The following is a 20,744-nucleotide window of genomic DNA, read 5'->3' on the forward strand; positions in this document are numbered from 1 at the left end:
TATTGCATGAAGCTTCAAGATAAGCGTAGCCAAGGCTGATGCCGGGTTCCTGAATAAAAGTGGATAGATGAGAATCTACTCCTGTGAAAATGTAATCATGAACAGACAATACACTTAAAAATGTTCTTATAAAGTTACAATATATCAATATAACATTAAAACTCAAGAATTTGATAGAAACCATAAAAGTATAGCACTAATTGTTGACGGCGTGAGGTGGCATACCCTGTATACAAGACATTCATCGACTCTCGCTTAAAGCTAAGCAGAGATGAGGGCTAGGATACTGTCACGACCACCGACGGTGTGTACACCAGCAGTACTTACTGCTACTGCTGGTCCGTTGTCTTCACCAGCACAGTCCTCAGGGAGGAGGCACTTGATGGACGAGGAGGCCAGTGGGTGGGCTGGAGGGACACTGGATACAGCCAAGTTCTCCTGGGTATTGTTTGACGTAGGACGAGTAGGGTAGAGGCAGAGGGAGTCAGGTGAGGTATGTATGAGTTGCGAGGAGGAGGGAGGGAAGGAGGAAATGCTTCACTTGTAGCACTGTAGCAGTGCTAAAACGTCACGCAGAAACAAGGACAAAACCACAGTCACTGCTCTCGAGTTTTTGTTTGTCCTTAGTCATCAAAGTATCATAAAGCCATCCAGAACTTGAGTCAGTCCAAGATGAATTACCAGTTCGTGTGCTCGTACGGTGCGTCTCACAGCACGGTACACATGCAGTGTTTGTCGTCGTCTTCAGAGGGAACATCTTGTAATTAGGGTACGATTCTTCCTTGCTTTTGCTACCGTGACTCACACTCCCATCACAAAATGCGTCACACTTCACACATACTAGCGGCATCTAAACACTTATCCTGACCCGGCGCATCGACGCGCACACTTCTGCACCCAGACTTATCCACCGTCTGGCCCAACTCTCACAATGGATAAGGTGGGGAGAGAGAGAGAGAGAGAGAGAGAGAGAGAGAGAGAGAGAGAGAGAGAGAGAGAGAGAGTTCCAATGTGCAGAGAGGTAGCGAGGGGTAATGATGACAGAAGGGTACTGAGACAGTAAATGAAACAGCAATTATGGATTGTTCATTTTCTCTTAAATGAACACACACACACACACACACACACACACACACACACACACACACACACACACACACACACACACATATATATATATATTTTTTTTTTTATTATACTTTGTCGCTGTCTCCCGCGTTTGCGAGGTAGCGCAAGGAAACAGACGAAAGAAATGGCCCAACCCCCCCCATACACATGTATATACATACGTCCACACACGCAAATATACATACCTACACAGCTTTCCATGGTTTACCCCAGACGCTTCACATGCCTTGATTCAATCCACTGACAGCACGTCAACCCCGGTATACCACATCGCTCCAATTCACTCTATTCCTTGCCCTCCTTTCACCCTCCTGCATGTTCAGGCCCCGATCACACAAAATCTTTTTCACTCCATCTTTCCACCTCCAATTTGGTCTCCCTCTTCTCCTCGTTCCCTCCACCTCCGACACATATATCCTCTTGGTCAATCTTTCCTCACTCATCCTCTCCATGTGCCCAAACCACTTCAAAACACCCTCTTCTGCTCTCTCAACCACGCTCTTTTTATTTCCACACATCTAGAGCTCTTACCCTTACGTTACTCACTCGATCAAACCACCTCACACCACACATTGTCCTCAAACATCTCATTTCCAGCACATCCATCCTCCTGCGCACAACTCTATCCATAGCCCACGCCTCGCAATCATACAACATTGTTGGAACCACTATTCCTTCAAACATACCCATTTTTGCTTTCCGAGATAATGTTCTCGACTTCCACACATTCTTCAAGGCCCTCAGAATTTTCGCCCCCTCCCCCACCCTATGATCCACTTCCGCTTCCATGGTTCCATCCGCTGCCAGATCCACTCCCAGATATCTAAAACACTTCACTTCCTCCAGTTTTTCTCCATTCAAACTCACCTCCCAATTGACTTGACCCTCAACCCTACTGTACCTAATTACCTTGCTCTTATTCACATTTACTCTTAACTGTTGATCAGTACTGGGTATTGAGTAGCACTGGGGGACTGAGTGGTACTGGAAAGGCTTAAGTGGTAAGAAGAGAGTTAAGTGGTGCTGGAGAGTATTACGTGATACTGGCGAGTATTAAGTGGTACTGAAGGGTGTTAGCTGGTACTGGAAGTATGCTGACTGGTAATGGAATATGATGGGTAGTATGTAAAGGCCTTAAGTGATACTAATGGATACTGAATGGTACTTAAGGGTAATGAGTGGTACTGGAGTATGTTATCTGGCACTGGAGAAAATATAGTGGCAGTGGAGGGTGTTAACTGGTATTGGAGTGTAGAAAGGGGCACTATTTGAGTTATAATAACGTACCAATGGGTACTGAAGGGTAGCAAAGGTTCCAAATGCGGTGTTAATGGATAGACAGTGGGCGGTATTATGGGGTAATGAGGCGCAATGAGTAGTTTTATGGGACACTGAAGAAAACAGCAGCACTAAGGGGTATTAGGGAAAATAAGTGGTAGTAAGGGTCCCTAAGGGAAAATGGTGATGTTAAGGGGCGTTGAAGAGTGCTGAGAGAAAATAGAGATGAAGTAAGAGAGAGAGAGAGAGAGAGAGAGAGAGAGAGAGAGAGAGAGAGAGAGAGAGAGAGAGAGAGAGAGAGAGAGAGAGAGAGTACTCAGAAAAGAAAGACAGAGGTACTGAGAGAGGAAAGTGGGGAGAACACTGAAAAAAGGGGGATGAATTCGGAGTCGGTGGTGAGGGGTGTGGGGAGAATGAGGGATCTGGACGAGCAGTACTAATAACGAATATGACCGGTCATACTAAAGGAGTGGGAGGCTTTAAAAGCATGGAGCGAGGAGGGGTCAACTCGCATTATGATAATGTATTCAGAGCCGCCATTCGTAAGCTTAAGGCTGTTAACATATGTGACCGTAAATTGTCCTTATGTGGCAAGTGAACTGGTGAAGGATCCCTCTGTGCTGAAGGATGTCTCAGTGTTTAGCAGCCTTCGTCTGGTGAGATCAACTCACTTATGCTTCATTTACGTGGCAGATAAACACGGTGAACTGCCTAACCTTCGTGTGATACAGGAAGTACTTGTCACATTGGATGAGCTGTGTGCGTATGTTGTTTTTACGCCGACTTGAGTGTAAGATGTTGATATTTGACCAAACGTCCTTGATACGTGTGTTGTACGGGTGTGGTGCTGGTATTAATGATCACTGCTGTGAACTACTGGCCCTTGTTTATTGTCTGTGACTTTATTTACCTTCCTGCTCCGGTGGAACACCTGTGGAGCTTCCTCAGGCGTGAAGTAGTATGGCCAATCGTGGTGTACCGGGATTACTCAGTCCTGGGTTCGATCCCAGGTACGTTCTGGTGAAATGGTTTACAGCGATATACCGCGTTGTTACGTACTGGATATATCTACAGGTGTTACCGGACTCAGCCTGCTTGAGGTCACACCGAGAGTGGAATGTCACCTTTGGAGAGACTACCACTGGGGGGGGGGGGGGGGCCTCTATCGTCAAAAAAAAACATATCATTTCAAAGGAGTCTACATTTCCCTGCAACTGTAAGTAGCACAACCTTGCGCTGCAGGAGCCTTTGGAAAGATCCCGGGTAACACCAGGAGTTATTCATAGGAATTGGTCCTGCGGTTGATATATATATATATATATATATATATATATATATATATATATATATATATATATATATATATATATATATATATCCTCAATTTTCCGCGTCATCTAGGTAGCGCCAAGAACACACGAAGGGCCTCAGTTGCTCACTTTCCTCTCTAACTACTACGTATGATGCACAGAGACCAGAGCCCTCTTATCCACAACTAGAGCTCACAGACCTTCCCGTGGTTTTCTCCGACCGCATCATATACCTTGGTTTTAGCCCATCCACAACACGATGTCCCCCTGAAAACCAAATCGGTACAATTCCCTCTATCCCTTGGATGCCTCTCATCCTCCTCTACATGTCCAGACCATTACAGCACACTCTTCAGCTCTTATCATACTTCCTTACTGCCACACCTCTCTCTCTCTCTCTCTCTCTCTCTCTCTCTCTCTCTCTCTCTCTCTCTCTCTCTCTCTCTCTCTCTCTCTCTCCCCACATCGTTTCTCGTTCGATCAACTCCCCCTCAGAGCACGCGCTGTCCTCAGACATTTCACTTTCGGCACATTCACCCTATCCTTTACATTTCTGACCATGACCCACGCCTCGCGTCCACACAACAATGACGGGACTACCATACCGTCAGGCATACCTATCTGTTCCCTTAAAGTCCTCTGACCTCTCTTTACACACACTTCTGAATGCGCCCAAGGCCTTTCTACCTCATTCACCCGATGATTCACCATATCTCCACCGGTTCCTCCTGCTGCTATACGTTGTTTGAGCTTAAGCCTCCTTTCGACTTAGGAGATACGGGCCCTATGCTCTGGGGCGGCCCGCCGGTGGTGAGGAACCTAAGCACTGTGTCTTGGGGGGTTGGACTTGTTATCCCACCCGGCCCCCAAGAGAGCCAGGCTCCCTCTGCTGCTATATCCACGCCCACGTATCTCAGTCACTCCATTCCTCCACGTCCTCTCCATTCAAACTCACATCCAAAGAAACCATCCCTTTTCCCTGCTAGACCTAACAACCTTGCTTTTGTTAAAATTCACACTCGGCTTCCTCCTTTCCACACACTGCCCCAGACTCAGACATCAGTTTTTGCCGTTTCTCACTCGAATCTGCCCACCAGTGCTGTGTCATCAGCAAACAAGAACTGACACCTCCCAGGCCGCCCAATCCTAGCAGGTTGCTTACCTGCCCCTCTGTCTCCAAGACCCTTGCATTCACCTCCCTCACCACACCAACCATATATAGGTAAGAAACCCATGGCGACATCACACGCCCCTGCTGCAGACTCACCTTCACCTTGAACCACTCACCCTACTTTCTGCCTACTCGTACGTATGCATTACTCTCTTGATAAAAACTCCTCACTGCTTCTATTAGCTCTCCTCCCACTCATTATATTCGTAGAATCTTCCACAGACCATCTCTACCAACCCTGTCAAATGCTTTCTCCAGATCCGTAAATGCCACATACGAATCCTTCTCTTCCTCAAAGTATTTCTCACACACAACCTCTACCACTGAGAGAGGCGAGTGAAGGGGGACTGACTGATTTTCTATTTTGCCTTAACAATGACCGATATTTTCTTCACTCGTACCCTCCCTGTGGCCGGTGGCGCAAAAGGGGATAAAGAGTACCCACATGAAAAAAAAAAGGTCCAACCACTCAGCACAAGTTAGGTAGTACAGGAAATGTTAACAAGAACTGGCAAATGCATATTTCCTGAGGGAACTCGTGCATGTTTTTTTTTTTTTTTTAAGTCATCTATCATCTCATAACGAACACTCACACCTCACACCTGTCATTACCACATCAACGATGAAAAGGAGAGGAGAGGATAGTACAGATAAGGATGGGTGTTGCAGGTAGGATGATGGAGGGTTGAGGAGGGACTGGTCCCACGTACTAGGCTTCAGCCGTAGCTTCTCACGCGTCAGTTTACGGTAGATAGATAGCCAAGCTACTGACCGTGCTCAAAAGTAAGGTAGAAACGTTCTGGATGTCAGGAATTTACAGGATCGGAGTTCGTGAGGGAGGCTGAGTACAGTCAGAGATTTTGTAAAGTCAACCTGTCCTTTGAACGAGTTTGAATATATAGGGGTGAAGTTTAGTTAAGGATTGCCAGCGGGGCAAAGCTGAAGCTGAAGGGAGACAGATAAGAGGTGTACTGAAAGCTCTGGTGAAGGGAAAACCAAACAAGCGTAGTGTGTGTGTGCAAGAGGAGGATGGCAGGCAAGGAGTACTTGTCCCAACTCTAAGGTATGGCTATGTAACCCAAGTAATTACAGGTAAATACAGGCGTACAATAAAAGCAAATATAGAAACATACGTTCGTTAGTAAAGATGGAACTAGGGAAATAAAATGAAGCAGTAAAATGATGATCTGGCGTGAAGCAGTTAAAGCAAAGGCGTATACATATATGGTAGTCTTTTAAGATGGCAAGATTATGTAGAGAGTATAACAGACCATAGACTGATCAAGCAGACATAAAGAGTGGTACAGTGAGAGGTACAAGGAGGAGAAGTTAACTGCAGAAAGGATGGCTAGGTGTAGGAGGGACCAAACACAGTGAAAGCATTTTGTGTATTGAAATGTGGAAAATAGACAGACTGACACAAAAAAACATTATAATTAATGATTATTGCTATAATCATATGTCTAATTACACAAGAGGCGTGTACTTGTCATATGTTTGGACAAAAATCACGGAAAAATGTGTTTGCCTGTTATGTTTTGTGCTATTATTTTCGTCAATAAGCTATCTATGACAGCTGCTCCTACCTGTAAAAACTTATGCAAAGATACCGATTTCACGGCGACTCCAGGACAACCATGACAATTTTCTCCCGTGAGAACCATCACAAAAAGTTAATCGACATTGCTACATACCCGAGCTTCACTGGACAGCCTGTGTTACTAAAATCCACCTTTTAAATCTCCGTCGGTCCTTCAGTGTGGTAAGGGAAGGTTTGGCTGTGCGGTCGTGGGGTGCGGTTGTTCAGGGTGGGAGAGGGAGGGGATGGATGGATGGATTAGGAGAGCAGCCGAGCGGTTGGTGGGAGGAGGCAGGCGACCCGGCCTTGCGGTCGTGTTGCGGTCGGATCCTGTGACGGGCGGAAGTTATTTGCGGTGACGCCAGAATGGTCTGTCTCACTGTTGGTGTGGCACAATGACAAACTTCCTCCTGCTCCGCCTCCTCCTCCTGCCTCTTACTTCATTATCTCTCTCTCTCTCTCTCTCTCTCTCTCTCTCTCTCTCTCTCTCTCTCTCTCTATATATATATATATATATATATATATATATATATATATATATCTGATGCACCTGGTGTGTATGTATCTGTTACTGTGTATATAACGTATTCATTCCTTGTTTCTCCTCCTACACCTGTATTTCTACCAATGTTAACAAGACGTTCTGTGCGTGTATGATTTAGCCTGTACTCGTTTTGTTTTACACAAATGTGATTATACATCGTGTATCTGATGCATGCTATACAACTTCCTCTTCCTCCTCCTCCTCTGTGGGTGTCTGGGCCCACCTGTCACCTTCCTAAGTTTATGAATCGTACCCACTGTACGTTCTATACTTGCCTCCACCTACCCCTAGATCATATGTACCCTTCATCCACACCATCACTGAAATGTTCTGTCTATGTTTACCTAGACAATAAAGTGAAACAAAGATAAATGAACAAATTGCTCACTACGTTCCACTGGGATGGGAACGGGGGCCCGATACGGCTCCCTGTTTCGTGTCAGTCCCACACTCTGGTTCCTCAGCATTAGCTCCGGTAAACCACGTTGGATGTGGATGAAAAACGGAGACGGATCTCTTCATCGACCTCCACCTGGATGGCGCATCTGCATGTGTGGGACGAGTGTCTTGTCTGCTCATTTATTTAGAAGAGAAAAATATTGTACGATTTTCCTCATTTTATTTTCACAACTTCGTGAAAATCTGGGTTCGTAAGAGTTACCGTTATATATACTCACACGTCCAAACACAGGGCTAGGCGGACGCCCTGACCTTCACATTCACATCATGAGCTTCGTCGTATCAACGTGGGTGAGACGCACACCCCAGCAGCCACTGGCCCTTCCCTTGTGGCTGGGGCGCGATACAGTAGTACTGTTCCTCACGTCCCTCTCTGGGCAGTCTAAAGGTTACTGATGCGGGAGGGTAAGTAGTTCATTCTCTGTTTAGCTATTCAGTTATGGTTCATCCTGAGTTGCGGGATGTGCTTGGGATTCTCTCTCTCTCTCTCTCTCTCTCTCTCTCTCTCTCTCTCTCTCTCTCTCTCTCTCTCTCTCTCTCTCTCTCTCTCTCTCTCTCTCAGTACCGTCGAGTAATAGACTGGAATCCGCTGCCTCTCATGTGAGGAGCAGATCGGATTACAAGGAGTTGCACTCAGATGCTTCATCTCACATTCCGGGGCGGGTCTGATCCTCTCCTGCGAGTCCCTCTTGATGGCATCACTCAGGCAGGGAAACCAAGTCTCTAATGGACTACCTCCTTATGTCTCGTCAGTCTCGAACACCTCATGTCTCGTCAGTCTCGAAGTCCTAACGTCTCGTTAGTCTCGAACCCCTCATGTCTCGTCAGTCTCGAACCCCTCATGTCTCGTCAGTCTCGAGCCCCTCATGTCTCGTTAGTCTCGAACCCCTCAATGTCTCGTCAGTCTCGAGCCCCTCATGTCTCGTCAGTCTCGAAGCCTCTACATCAGGCTTAATGTCAGAGACTAAAGCTTTTTATGTATCCATCATTCTCATCTAAGTCAGAGCACAAGACAAAATCCAAAGTACAGTTCATACATTTGTTTATGTCGGCCACCGAAAATGGATCATATCTCAAGACTCAACCACGATAGGGTATTTGTCCCTCCCATGTAAATCTATTTTCTGCTTCTAAACTGAAAAAAGATTGCACCTCCCTCCCTCCCTCCCTCTTCCCCCCTCGCAAGTATAAGAAGAAGAAAAAAAAAGTGTGAGTTATTTGAGCGAAACTGCCATCGTATTTCACCGATATTTTCTGCCTCTGGGCAGGCCAGCCTGCAGCGGGCCTTGGCTGGCAGCGCAACCATAACAAACTCCAATAAAACCCCGTACGACGACTGCACACACACACACACACACACACACACACACACACACGCTGTCCAGCGGAGGCGGCTTTCAATAGGTCGTCTGCCTCCTTGCAACAGTTGAACGCACCCCAGGCCAGCACCGCCAAGGCGGGGCGTGGGAGATGCCTTCACGTCTCGTCATCATCACCAGCCGAGAAAATCATTACCACATTTACATTTTGTGAAGAATGATCTGTTTGTTGCAAACTAATGGCGCCTCGGCCGACACCAGTAACGGTTCCTCAGCTCTGAGCGACAGAAGAATATCATCAGCAAATACTCCGTACAAACAGGAGCGATTCTAAAAGTACAAATGAACGTAGACTTTCACCAGCGAGGGTTGATGACAGCGTTAAATACATAAGTGAGGTGAGACATGAACCCTCCACTGAATGCTCAAGATGCCAGCAAACTTGTAAACAAGATCGAGCGTGGAACACATGGCAAGATTGGCCTGGCCGGCGGCAGCAGGTGTTCCACCAGCCATTAATTTCCGATCCAATCAGTGCTTTTTGGAAGATGCTGGGGAAAACAACCGTCAGCGCACCTCACATCTTCACGAGTGTCCAGACTCACCAACTTGGGCTTAGGAAAACCAAGAGTTGATCATGCCCTCAAATGTTCAAAATGCTCGTAAGCGTTTTCAGACCAGTGTGTGTTCAACAGAACGAGTGAAAGTTCAACAGAACGAGTGAGCGTTCAACAAAAGAGGCCCTTGCTCAACACAGTCCTTGTTCAGCATATCAGCAGGTGGTAATTATACAATTGCTCGCATCACTTGTACGTGTATAACAAGGTGATGTCATAATGTTCATGGTTAAGTGTCGTTCATAGTGGAAAGTGTTCAGCAACCAGGGTTCATCGTCCGCTACAGCTGGGAGTGTTGGGAAGGTGTCGGTCGGTGGAGGGAGACCTGGGCTAGTGTTGGGCCAGGTCGAGCTCCACCTATCCCGTGGCGCCAGAGCTGCCGGGTCTACTACAGCGACTCCTCTTACTTGCCCCTCTGTACCCTCCGCGTGTGGACCCGACCACATCCTGACCTTGGCCTGTGTGCACAAGTTCAGGTGCCCCAGCCGCCTCCACCTGACCTTGCCGTCTCCACACACCTGCCCTAGACATTCGACATCTCTTCACAACCCCTCCTGCCCATGACCTCGCTCTCAACACCACAGATGACATACAAGTGGAGCAGACGTGCAGACGAAAACTTAAAAACGTTCCCCATTGGCGATGACTTGATCCCGTCGTCCGGATGAGTTATGTGAGATGAGCAGATTGTACGAGTCACAAGAGACGTTACTGATGGTGACGTGGCCTGGTCTGGGGTGGTGGGATGGGGGCGGGGGGGGGGGGGTCAGTGTTTAAACATAGGGATACGAGTGGCTGACGTCCCTTACACAGATAAAAATCAGAGGAGAGAAGAGAGAGAGAGAGAGAGAGAGAGAGAGAGAGAGAGAGAGAGAGAGAGAGAGAGAGAGAGAGAGAGAGAGAGAGAGAGAGAGAGAGAGGAATTATCTTGGTCACCAGGGAAGAGCGTGAGGTAAAAGTGAGGAAAAAAAAAGAAACTGAAAGGGTAACTTTCCTTGATTAGACTGAGGTGAGGAAGGGTGTGTGTGTGTGTGTGTGTGTGTGTGTGTGTGTGTGTGTGTGTGTGTGTGTGTGTGTGTCTGTGTGTGTGTGTGTGTCAGAGGTGACTTATGGACCTTGAGGAGGGAGGTGAGAGTGGTACTGACCACCAGGAGTGGAACCATCAGAAGGGTTTAACATGGGAGGAAAAAGTGCTGCTACCAGGATGACGTACCTTAGTCAGTAGGAGTGAGAGGTGAGGGAGCGAGGGACGACTTACCTTGATCAGGAGGTAGAAGGTAAGGCAGGGTCCAGCCACGGCCAGGATGAGCAGTACCAGCATGGCGGGCCACACCAGGCGGGCCATGGTCCTGCTACCATCGTGGCCCGCCGGCCCGCACCCGCTGGCTTGCGTGCTGGCTGCAAGGGGGCCGCACTCAGGTAGGGCCGCGGCCAGGTGCGAGCGTCCTTCATGTGTGCCTGACCCTGGGTCACACTGGGCCGCACTAGACCACCATGGCCTCACCACCGTCGCCCCCCCGGCCTGAGGCGCCTCAGCCGCCACGTGGCCCGCGGCCACACTCACGCCTGCGGCACCACCAGGTCTCCCGCTCGGGCCACACCGGTTTGGTCCGCCCTCGTCACGCGCACTTGCACTACGCCAGTCAAACACTTGCTGCTACACCTGTCGCACTCCGCTGGTGGCACTAGTCTCGGGGTACCTTCCCTCTCGCACTGTCTGGTGTGTGGGCCTGGAGCACACCGGCGGCCACCTGACTCACACACCTGGCTCTCACTCCCCAGATCAACTGATGACCATCAAGCTTTACCGTATCTGTCACACTGTACGAGATCTCTCCTATATTGTAATTCGCTGATATAATCCTGGGTACAAAACACTGAGGTCATACGCTGCTGCTGCGTTGGCCCATCACAGATGCTGGTCTAGTGGCGGGGCATGATGATGGGAGGTTACTGGGCAGGAGCGGGGGCACCAGTGAGGGCGACGGGCAGCAGCGAGCGACGTTCGCACACATCCAACACCGACCAGGTCATACCCGACACTGGGCAGCCAGGCGGGCACCCACACACCCAGCCTGTCTGGCAGTCGCGCGCTCCCACACACGAACACACACACACACACACACACACACACACACACACGCTCGCTCATACAATCTGCCTGGACATACACCAACGCAGACACACTCAGACTTACGCACACATGTACCAAACGCACAGTCGCGCGCAGCTAGGCTTTATCTTGCACAGATTTTTCGTTTTCGTCGTTGCATTCGTGCACCTCTGCAACAGTTCACACGTGAACAAACCTTCACAATGGTCTCCCACGCCAGCTTACACACACGGTCAACAGCAACACTCGGTCCCCATACTGGACAAAGAGGATATTACCCACAGAGTTACAGGGATCTGTCCTCGGAACGTTGTTGTCCTCGATCTGTTTGAATGACTTGTCAGAGGGATTAGATTCCCACCTGACTACGCTTGCAGGTGATGGTAGGGTCATGAGGGAAGTAGCAAGCAAGGAGGATTACGTCAGATTACAAGGGGACTTCTGCGAACTCGACAGTTGGCCTGATATTTGCCCGATGAAATTCAACCAGAATAAATGAAAATCAATGAGCATGGAACACACACATATATATCTACCAGGAAGTAAGACTTGAGAGAAGACATCGTTCATAACCTGTTGTTAGACTCCCACATCAGAAGAAGAGTAAATAGTAAAGAAAGTATTAGGCAAGCTGCCCACATCCCACAGAAGACCAACACCATGTCTCTCAGGTTTGGTCAAAACACTTAAGGAAGCACAAAAAACTAACATCGAAGGTCCAGAGGAGGTCAACAAAGATGGTACCGGAATTAAGGGACTTGAGAGTTAAAGGGAAAGTCGAGGCCTTAAATTTGCCTACGATGGAAGAGAGACGAATGAGGGGTGACCTACTCTGCAACCTTAAAGATTTGAAAACCAATTCGATGACGTAGACAGTGAACATTTCTTCGACAGATGTGGGGACAGAACCAGAGATCATGACAATGAGATGAGATTAAGGAAGAAGCTCGATAAAGATGATGTAAAGAAGCACATATACAGCATAAAAGTTATGAACAGTTGAGGAAGTTCAATGAATAGCAGGGCCGAGTGTGTATCTCCCTTCCCTGACGGTACAAAGAAGTAATTACTAATATATATTCAATTACACACACACACACACACACACACACACACACACACACACACACACACACACACACACACGTGGATGGAGCCCTGGAGTGTCGAGTTTCCTCCCTTTACTGTACAAATAGGTGAATACACGCACTACCACACTGCTCCCAGGCACGTGGGTGATGGAGAAATGCAAACAGCTAAACTGCTAGAGTGAACGTTAAAACTATTTTTCCGAATATCTCGTTCGTGGACTTAAGTGTCTTAAGGACTTTATAGGTAGAGTGTTTCTCTCTGAGCATAACAGGATCTCACATATATATATAACAGTAACATGTACAATGTATAGTATTAGTTCCTTTGTCTATACGTTATGTGTTTATTCACATGTGGGTTAATACCTGTTTGCATATATAGAGGAAGCATCTAATTTTTAGTGCTTCATATATATATATATATATATATATATATATATATATATATATATATATATATATATATATATATATATATATATATATATATTATCCCTGGGGATAGGGGAGAAAGAATACTTCCCACGTATTCCCTGCGTGTCGTAGAAGGCGACTAAAAGGGAAGGGAGCGGGGGGCTGGAAATCCTCCCCTCTCGTTTTTTTTTTTTTTTTTTTTTTTTTAATTTTCCAAAGGAAGGAACAGAGGAGGGGGCCAGGTGAGGATGTTTCCTCAGAGGCCCAGTCCTCTGTTCTTAACGCTACCTCGCTGACGCGGGAAATGGCGAATAGTGTGAAAGAAAAAGAAATATATATATATATATATATATATATATATATATATATATATATATATATATATATATATATATATATATATATATATATATATTATCCCTGGGGATAGGGGAGAAAGAATACTTCCCACGTATTCCCTGCGTGTCGTAGAAGGCGACTAAAAGGGGAGGGAGCGGGGGGCTGGAAATCCTCCCCTCTCGTTTTTTTTTTTTTTTTTTTTTTTTTTTTTTTTCCAAAAGAAGGAACAGAGAATTGGGCCAGGTGAGGGTATTCCCTCAAAGGCCCAGTCCTCTGTTCTTAACGCTACCTCGCTAATGCGGGAAATGGCGAATAGTTTGAAAGAAAAAGAAAGAAAGATATATATATATATATATATATATATATACACTCAGTTTCCCGCGTTTGTGAGGCAGCGCCAAGAACAGACGAAGAACGGCCGCATTCGCTCACATCCATTCTCCAGCTGCCATGTGTAATGCACGAAACCGTAGCTCCCTATCCACAACCAGGCCCCACAGACCTTTCCATGGTTTCCCCCAGATACATTACATGCCCTAGCTCAGTCTACCGACAGGACGTCGACCCCTGTGTACCACATCGTTCCAATTCACTAAATCCCGTGCGCACCTTTCACTCTTCTCCGTGTTCAGGCCCTGATCGCTCAAAATCGTTTTCCTTCGATCTCCAAGTTGCTCTCCAGCTTCTCTTTGCCCCCTCCTCTTCTGACTCATGTATCCTCTTTGTCAACCTCACCTCACTCATTCTCTCCATATGTCCAAACCATTTCAACACACCCTCTTCTGCTGTCCCAACCACAACTCTCTTCATGACTATACCTCACTGGAGAAAAAATATCGACCAATGAATGATGAATGCGTTAGGCGGTTACTCCCTCGTCTGACCAATGAAAACTCGCTGCCTCAGTTCGGGATATCTACCCTTCCATTCGTAAGAACCTGAACAGATGGTACCAAGAGAACCACACAAAAAGACGACGACCGAACCACACTGGGGAAATGAACGAAGACTTCTGGACGTTCCATATTTCGGTCCGTAACATATGACTCTCTTCGGGAAGGTGAAAAAAAAAAAAATTGATACAACAAAGATTAAAAAAAAATACGAACTGGTTAACAACATCACATAAGGTCCCATGACTTGACATGCGAGTGTGGTCGGGGTTGTCATCTTAAATGACCCTCTTACTGGCTGTCAGCACAGTGGCATCTGGTATCTGCCGATTGAGTGAAAGATCTATATTTTCTCCATACGCAAGAAGTGGAGACTCTACAAATTTGATCTATAAACCACCGAGGCGTTGTTCCTATCGACTGTGTGGCCTTCACGGCGGACAAGACCGAACAACAGCAGACCTTTACTGGCTGTATCTGACTGATCTCGTGTGCTCAGCAATCCTAGTATCTAAATAACGACGACCAGTTTGCCAAACATCAGCTGCGTGACACTAGTTAAGGACAACCTTAATCAGCTCCCTTTAATATACGTTGACAAGATTACTATCTACGTTATTAGAAGTGTTGAATATCAATTTATAATTAATATCTGTATGATCATATCTGGACATACAGCAAGTGCCCAGGTTGTAAGGTAACTGCAGACATTTCTGACTGCTATCCTCCCGTGTAGCCAAAGTTATAAAATCATGATAACATGTTTTGGTTACACTTAATGGTTTACATACGAACCAATCTGGATACCCAAGCTATTTTTCAAATTGGCTCTATATTGTGTTAGATTCATGTCCAAATATTTTGAGCTCCGTATTCTCTGAGCTCCTAGGAATAAACCCGAAACAACGCTCTCCTTAATATGATCAGATTGATTGAAAAAAGAATGTATATATAAATAAATGTATATATATATATATATATATATATATATATATATATATATATATATATATATATATATATATATATATATATATATATATATATATATATAAATAAATGTATATATATATATATATATATATATATATATATATATATATATATATATATATATATATAAACAGAGAAGAGGTAGTAAAAGCTTTGCGGAAGATGAAAGCCGGCAAGGCAGCGGGTTTGGATGGTATTGCAGTGGAATTTATTAAAAAAGGGGGTGACTGTATTGTTGACTGGTTGGTAAGGTTATTTAATGTATGTATGACTCATGGTGAGGTGCCTGAGGATTGGCGGAATGCGTGCATAGTGCCATTGTACAAAGGCAAAGGGGATAAGAGTGAGTGCTCGAATTACAGAGGTATAAGTTTGTTGAGTATTCCTGGTAAATTATATGGGAGGGTATTGATTGAGAGGGTGAAAGCATGTACAGAGCATCAGATTGGGGAAGAGCAGTGTGGTTTCAGAAGTGGTAGAGGATGTGTGGATCAGGTGTTTGCTTTGAAGAATGTATGTGAGAAATACTTAGAAAAGCAAATGGATTTGTATGTAGCATTTATGGATCTGGAGAAGGCATATGATAGAGTTGATGGAGATGCTCTATGGAGGGTATTAAGAATATATGGTGTGGGAGGCAAGTTGTTAGAAGCAGTGAAAAGTTTTTATCGAGGATGTAAGGCATGTGTACGTGTAGGAAGAGAGGAAAGTGATTGGTTCTCAGTAAATGTTGGTTTGCGGCAGGGGTGTGTGATGTCTTCATGGTTGTTTAATTTGTTTATGGATGGGGTTGTTAGGGAGGTGAATGCAAGAGTTTTGGAAAGAGGGGCAAGTATGAAGTCTGTTGGGGATGAGAGAGCTTGGGAAGTGAGTCAGTTGTTGTTCGCTGATGATACAGCGCTGGTGGCTGATTCATGTGAGAAACTGCAGAAGCTGGTGACTGAGTTTGGTAAAGTGTGTGAAAGAAGAAAGTTAAGAGTAAATGTGAATAAGAGCAAGGTTATTAGGTACAGTAGGGTTGAGGATCAAGTCAATTGGGAGGTGAGTTTGAGTGGAGAAAAACTGGAGGAAGTGAAGTGTTTTAGATATCTGGGAGTGGATCTGGCAGCGGATGGAACCATGGAAGCGGAAGTGGATCATAGGGTGGGGGAGGGGGCGAAAATTCTGGGAGCCTTGAAGAATGTGTGGAAGTCGAGAGCATTATCTCGGAAAGCAAAAATGGGTATGTTTGAAGGAATAGTGGTTCCAACAATGTTGTATGGTTGCGAGGCGTGGGCTATGGATAGAGTTGTGCGCAGGAGGATGGATGTGCTGGAAATGAGATGTTTGAGGACAATGTGTGGTGTGAGGTGGTTTGATCGAGTAAGTAACGTAAGGGTAAGAGAGATGTGTGGAAATAAAAAGAGCGTGGTTCAGAGAGCAGAAGAGGGTGTTTTGAAATGGTTTGGGCTCATGGAGAGAATGAGTGAGGAAAGATTGACCAAGAGGATATATGTGTCGGAGGTGGAGGGAAGGAGGAGAAGAGGGAGACCAAATTGGAGGTGGAAAGATGGAGTGAAAAAGATTTTGTGTGATCGGGGCCTGAACATGCAGGAGGGTGTAAGGAGGGCAAGGAATAGAGTGAATTGGAGCGATGTGGTATACCGGGGTTGACGTGCTGTCAGTGGATTGAATCAAGGCATGTGAAGCGTCTGGGGTAAACCATGGAAATCTGTGTAGGTATGTATATTTGCGTGTGTGGACGTATGTATATACATGTGTATGGGGGTGGGTTGGGCCATTTCTTTCGTCTGTCTCCTTGCGCTACCTCGCAAACGCGGGAGACAGCGACAAAGCAAAATATATATATATATATATATATATATATATATATATATATATATATATATATATATATATATATATATATATATATACTCCTGAATCAGGAGTTGTGGGAGTATGTGATAGATTGTAAGAAAGTAAATTCTAGATTGATATGGGTAAAACTGAAAGTTGATGGAGAGAGATGGGTGATTATTGGTGCATATGCACCTGGGCATGAGAAGAAAGATCATGAGAGGCAAGTGTTTTGGGAGCAGCTGAATGAGTGTGTTAGTGGTTTTGATGCACAGGACCGGGTTATAGTGATGGGTGATTTGAATGCAAAGGTGAGTAATGTGGCAGTTGAGGGAATAATTGGTGTACATGGAGTGTTCAGTGTTGTAAATGGAAATGGTGAAGAGCTTGTAGATTTATGTGCTGAAAAAGGACTGGTGATTGGGAATACCTGGTTTAAAAAGCGAGATATACATAAGTATACTTATGTAAGTAGGAGAGATGGCCACAGAGCGTTACTGGATTACGTGTTAATTGATAGACGCACGAAAGAGAGACTTTTGGATGTAAATGTGCCGAGAGGTGCAACTGGAGGGATGTCTGATCATTATCTTGTGGAAGCGAAGGTGAAGATCTGTGGGGGTTTTCAGAAAAGAAGAGAGAATGTTGGGGTGAAGAGAGTGGTGAGAGTAAGTGAGCTTGGGAAGGTGACTTGTGTGAGGAAGTACCAGGAGAGACTGAGTACAGAATGGAAAAAGGTGAGAACAAAGGAGGTAAGGAGAGTGGGGGAGGAATGGGATGTATTTAGGGAAGCAGTGATGGAGTGCGCAAAAGGTGCTTGTGGCATGAGAAGCGTGGGAGGTGGGTTGATTAGAAAAGGTAGTGAGTGGTGGAACGAAGAAGCAAGATTGTTAGTGAAAGAGAAGAGAGAGGCATTTGGACGATTTTTGCAGGGAAAAAATGCAAATGAGTGGGAGAGGTATAAAAGAAAGAGACAGGAGGTCAAGAGAAAGGTGCAAGAGGTGAAAAAGAGGGCAAATGAGAGTTGGGGTGAGAGAGTATCATTAAATTTCAGGGAGAATAAAAAGATGTTCTGGAAGGAGGTAAATAAAGTGCGTAAGACAAGGGAGCAAATGGGAACTTCAGTGAAGGGGGCTAATGGGGAGGTGATAACAAGTAGTGGTGATGTGAGAAGGAGATAGAGTGAGTATTTTGAAGGTTTGTTGAATGTGTTTGATGATAGAGTGGCAGATGTGGGGTGTCTTGGTCGAGGTGGTGTGCAAAGTGAGAGGGTTAGGGAAAATGATTTGGTAAATAGAGAAGAGGTAGTGAAAGCTTTACGGAACATGAAAGCCGGCAAAGCAGCAGGTTTGGATGGTATTGCAGTGGAATTTATAAAAAAAGGGGGTGACTGTATTGTTGACTGGTTGGTAAGGTTATTTAATGTATGTATAATTCATGGTGAGGTGCCTGAGGATTGGCGGAATGCTTGCATAGTGCCATTGTACAAAGGCAAAGGGGATAAGAGTGAGTGCTCGAATTACAGAGGTATAAGTTTGTTGAGTATTCCTGGTAAATTATATGGGAGGGTATTGATTGAGAGGGTGAAGACATGCACAGAGCATCAGAGTGGGGAGAGCAGTGTGGTTTCAGAAGTGGTAAAGGATGTGTGGATCAGGTGTTTGCTGTGAAGAATGTATGCGAGAAATACTTAGAAAAACAAATAGATTTGTATGTAGCATTTATGGATCTGGAGAAGGCATATGATAGAGTTGATAGAGATGCTCTGTGGAAGGTTTTACGAATATATGGTGTGGGAGGCAAGTTGTTAGAAGCAGTGAAAAGTTTTCATCGAGGATGTAAGGCATGTGTACGTGTAGGAAGAGAGGAAAGTGATTGGTTCTCAGTGAATGTAGGTTTCCGGCAGGGGTGTGTGATGTCTCCATGGTTGTTTAATTTGTTTATGGATGGGGTTGTTAGGGAGGTGAATGCAAGAGTTTTGGAAATAGGGGCAAGTATGCAGTCTGTTGTGGATGAGAGAGCTTGGGAAGTGAGTCAGTTGTTGTTCGCTGATGATACAGCGCTGGTGGCTGATTCATGTAAGAAACTGCAGAAGCTGGTGACTGAGTTTGGTAAAGTGTGTGAAAGAAGAAAGTTAAGAGTAAATGTGACTAAGATCAAGGTTATTGGGTACAGTAGGGTTGAGGGTCAAGTCAATTGGGAGGTAAGTTTGAATGGAGAAAAGCTGGAGGAAGTGAAGTGTTTTAGATATCTGGGAGTGGATCTGGCAGCGGATGGAACCATGGAAGCGGAAGTGAATCTCAGGGTGGGGGAGGGGGCGAAAATTCTGGGAGCCTTGAAGAATGTTTGGAAGTCGAGAACATTATCTCGGAAAGCAAAAATGGGTATGTTTGAAGGAATAGTGGTTCCAACAATGTTGTATGGTTGCGAGGCGTGGGCTATGGATAGAGTTGTGCGCAGGAGGATGGATGTGCTGGAAATGAGATGTTTGAGGACAATATGTGGTGTGAGGTGGTTTGACCGAGTAAGTAATGTAAGGGTGAGAGAGAAGTGTGGAAATAAAAAGAGTGTGGTTGAGAAAGCAGAAGAGAGTGTTTTGAAATGGTTTGGTCACATGGAGAGAATGAGTGGGGAAAGATTGACCAAGAGGATATATGTGTCAGAGGTGGAAGGAACGAGGAGAAGTGGGACACCAAATTGGAGGTGGAAGGATGGAGTGAAAAAGATTTTGAGTGATCGGGGCCTGAACATGCAGGAGGGTGAAAGGCGTGCAAGGAATAGAGTGAATTGGAACGATGTGGTATACCGGGATCGACGTGCTGTCAATAGATTGAACCAGGGCATGTGAAGCGTCTGGGGTAAACCATGCAAAGTGTGTGGGGCCTGGATGTGGAAAGGGAGCTGTGGTTTCGGTGCATTATTACATGACAGCTAGAGACTGAGTGTGAACGAATGGGGCCTTTGGTGTTTTTCCTAGCGCTACCTCGCACACATGAGGGGGGAGGGGGTTGTTATTCCATGTGTGGCGGAGTGGCGATGGGAACAAATAAAGGCAGACAGTATGAATTATGTACATGTGTATACATATGTATATGTCTGTGTGTGTATATATATGTGTACATTGAGATGTATAGGTATGTATATTGTGCGTTTGTGAACATGTATGTATATACATGTGTATGTGGGCGGGTTTGGCCATTCTTTCGTCTGTTTCCTTGCGCTACCTCGCTGACGCGGGAGACAGAGACAAAGCAAAATAAATAAATATAATAAATATATATATATATATATATATATATATATATATATATATATATATATATATATATATATATATGCCTTACCAAATATTTTGCTCAGATTTTCAACTTCTTCAGATTTTAATGAAAATCTGGGTATAGATGTTATTTTACAAGCTGATTAAGGATTTCTAGTCAAATGACAGCATTTGGCATCATTAATGCCTTTAACTACTCCTAAGATTAATTATAAAATTAGTATGCTAATTACTAGACTAATTACTCGAATTTTTGGGTTTTAACCACAGATTCGTATTCAGCATACCGAAAACCATCTATGCTGAAATCTTAAGAAAATCCCTTTTTTGAAAAAAAAAAAAAAAAAAAATACCCTTACCATTTTCAACTTCTTCAGATT

At 45.2% G+C, this 20,744-nt stretch overlaps 1 protein-coding gene across 1 annotated transcript in view; it reads right to left on the reverse strand.

Annotated features, from left to right (window-relative positions):
• LOC139752356 (uncharacterized) overlaps nucleotides 1–11,468 on the reverse strand; it is a 471,037-nt gene extending 459,569 nt beyond the window's left edge. Inside the window, exon 1 of the mRNA XM_071668308.1 lies at nucleotides 10,664–11,468. Within this exon, the coding sequence (XP_071524409.1) occupies nucleotides 10,664–10,750 (87 nt within the window). The 5' untranslated portion in view covers nucleotides 10,751–11,468. The remainder of the gene's footprint in view (nucleotides 1–10,663) is intronic.
• Nucleotides 11,469–20,744: the final 9,276 nt, after the last annotated feature.

The sequence above is a fragment of the Panulirus ornatus genome, chromosome 2, assembly GCF_036320965.1.
Source record: "Panulirus ornatus isolate Po-2019 chromosome 2, ASM3632096v1, whole genome shotgun sequence".
In the NCBI taxonomy this organism is placed as follows: Eukaryota; Metazoa; Arthropoda; class Malacostraca; order Decapoda; family Palinuridae; genus Panulirus; species Panulirus ornatus.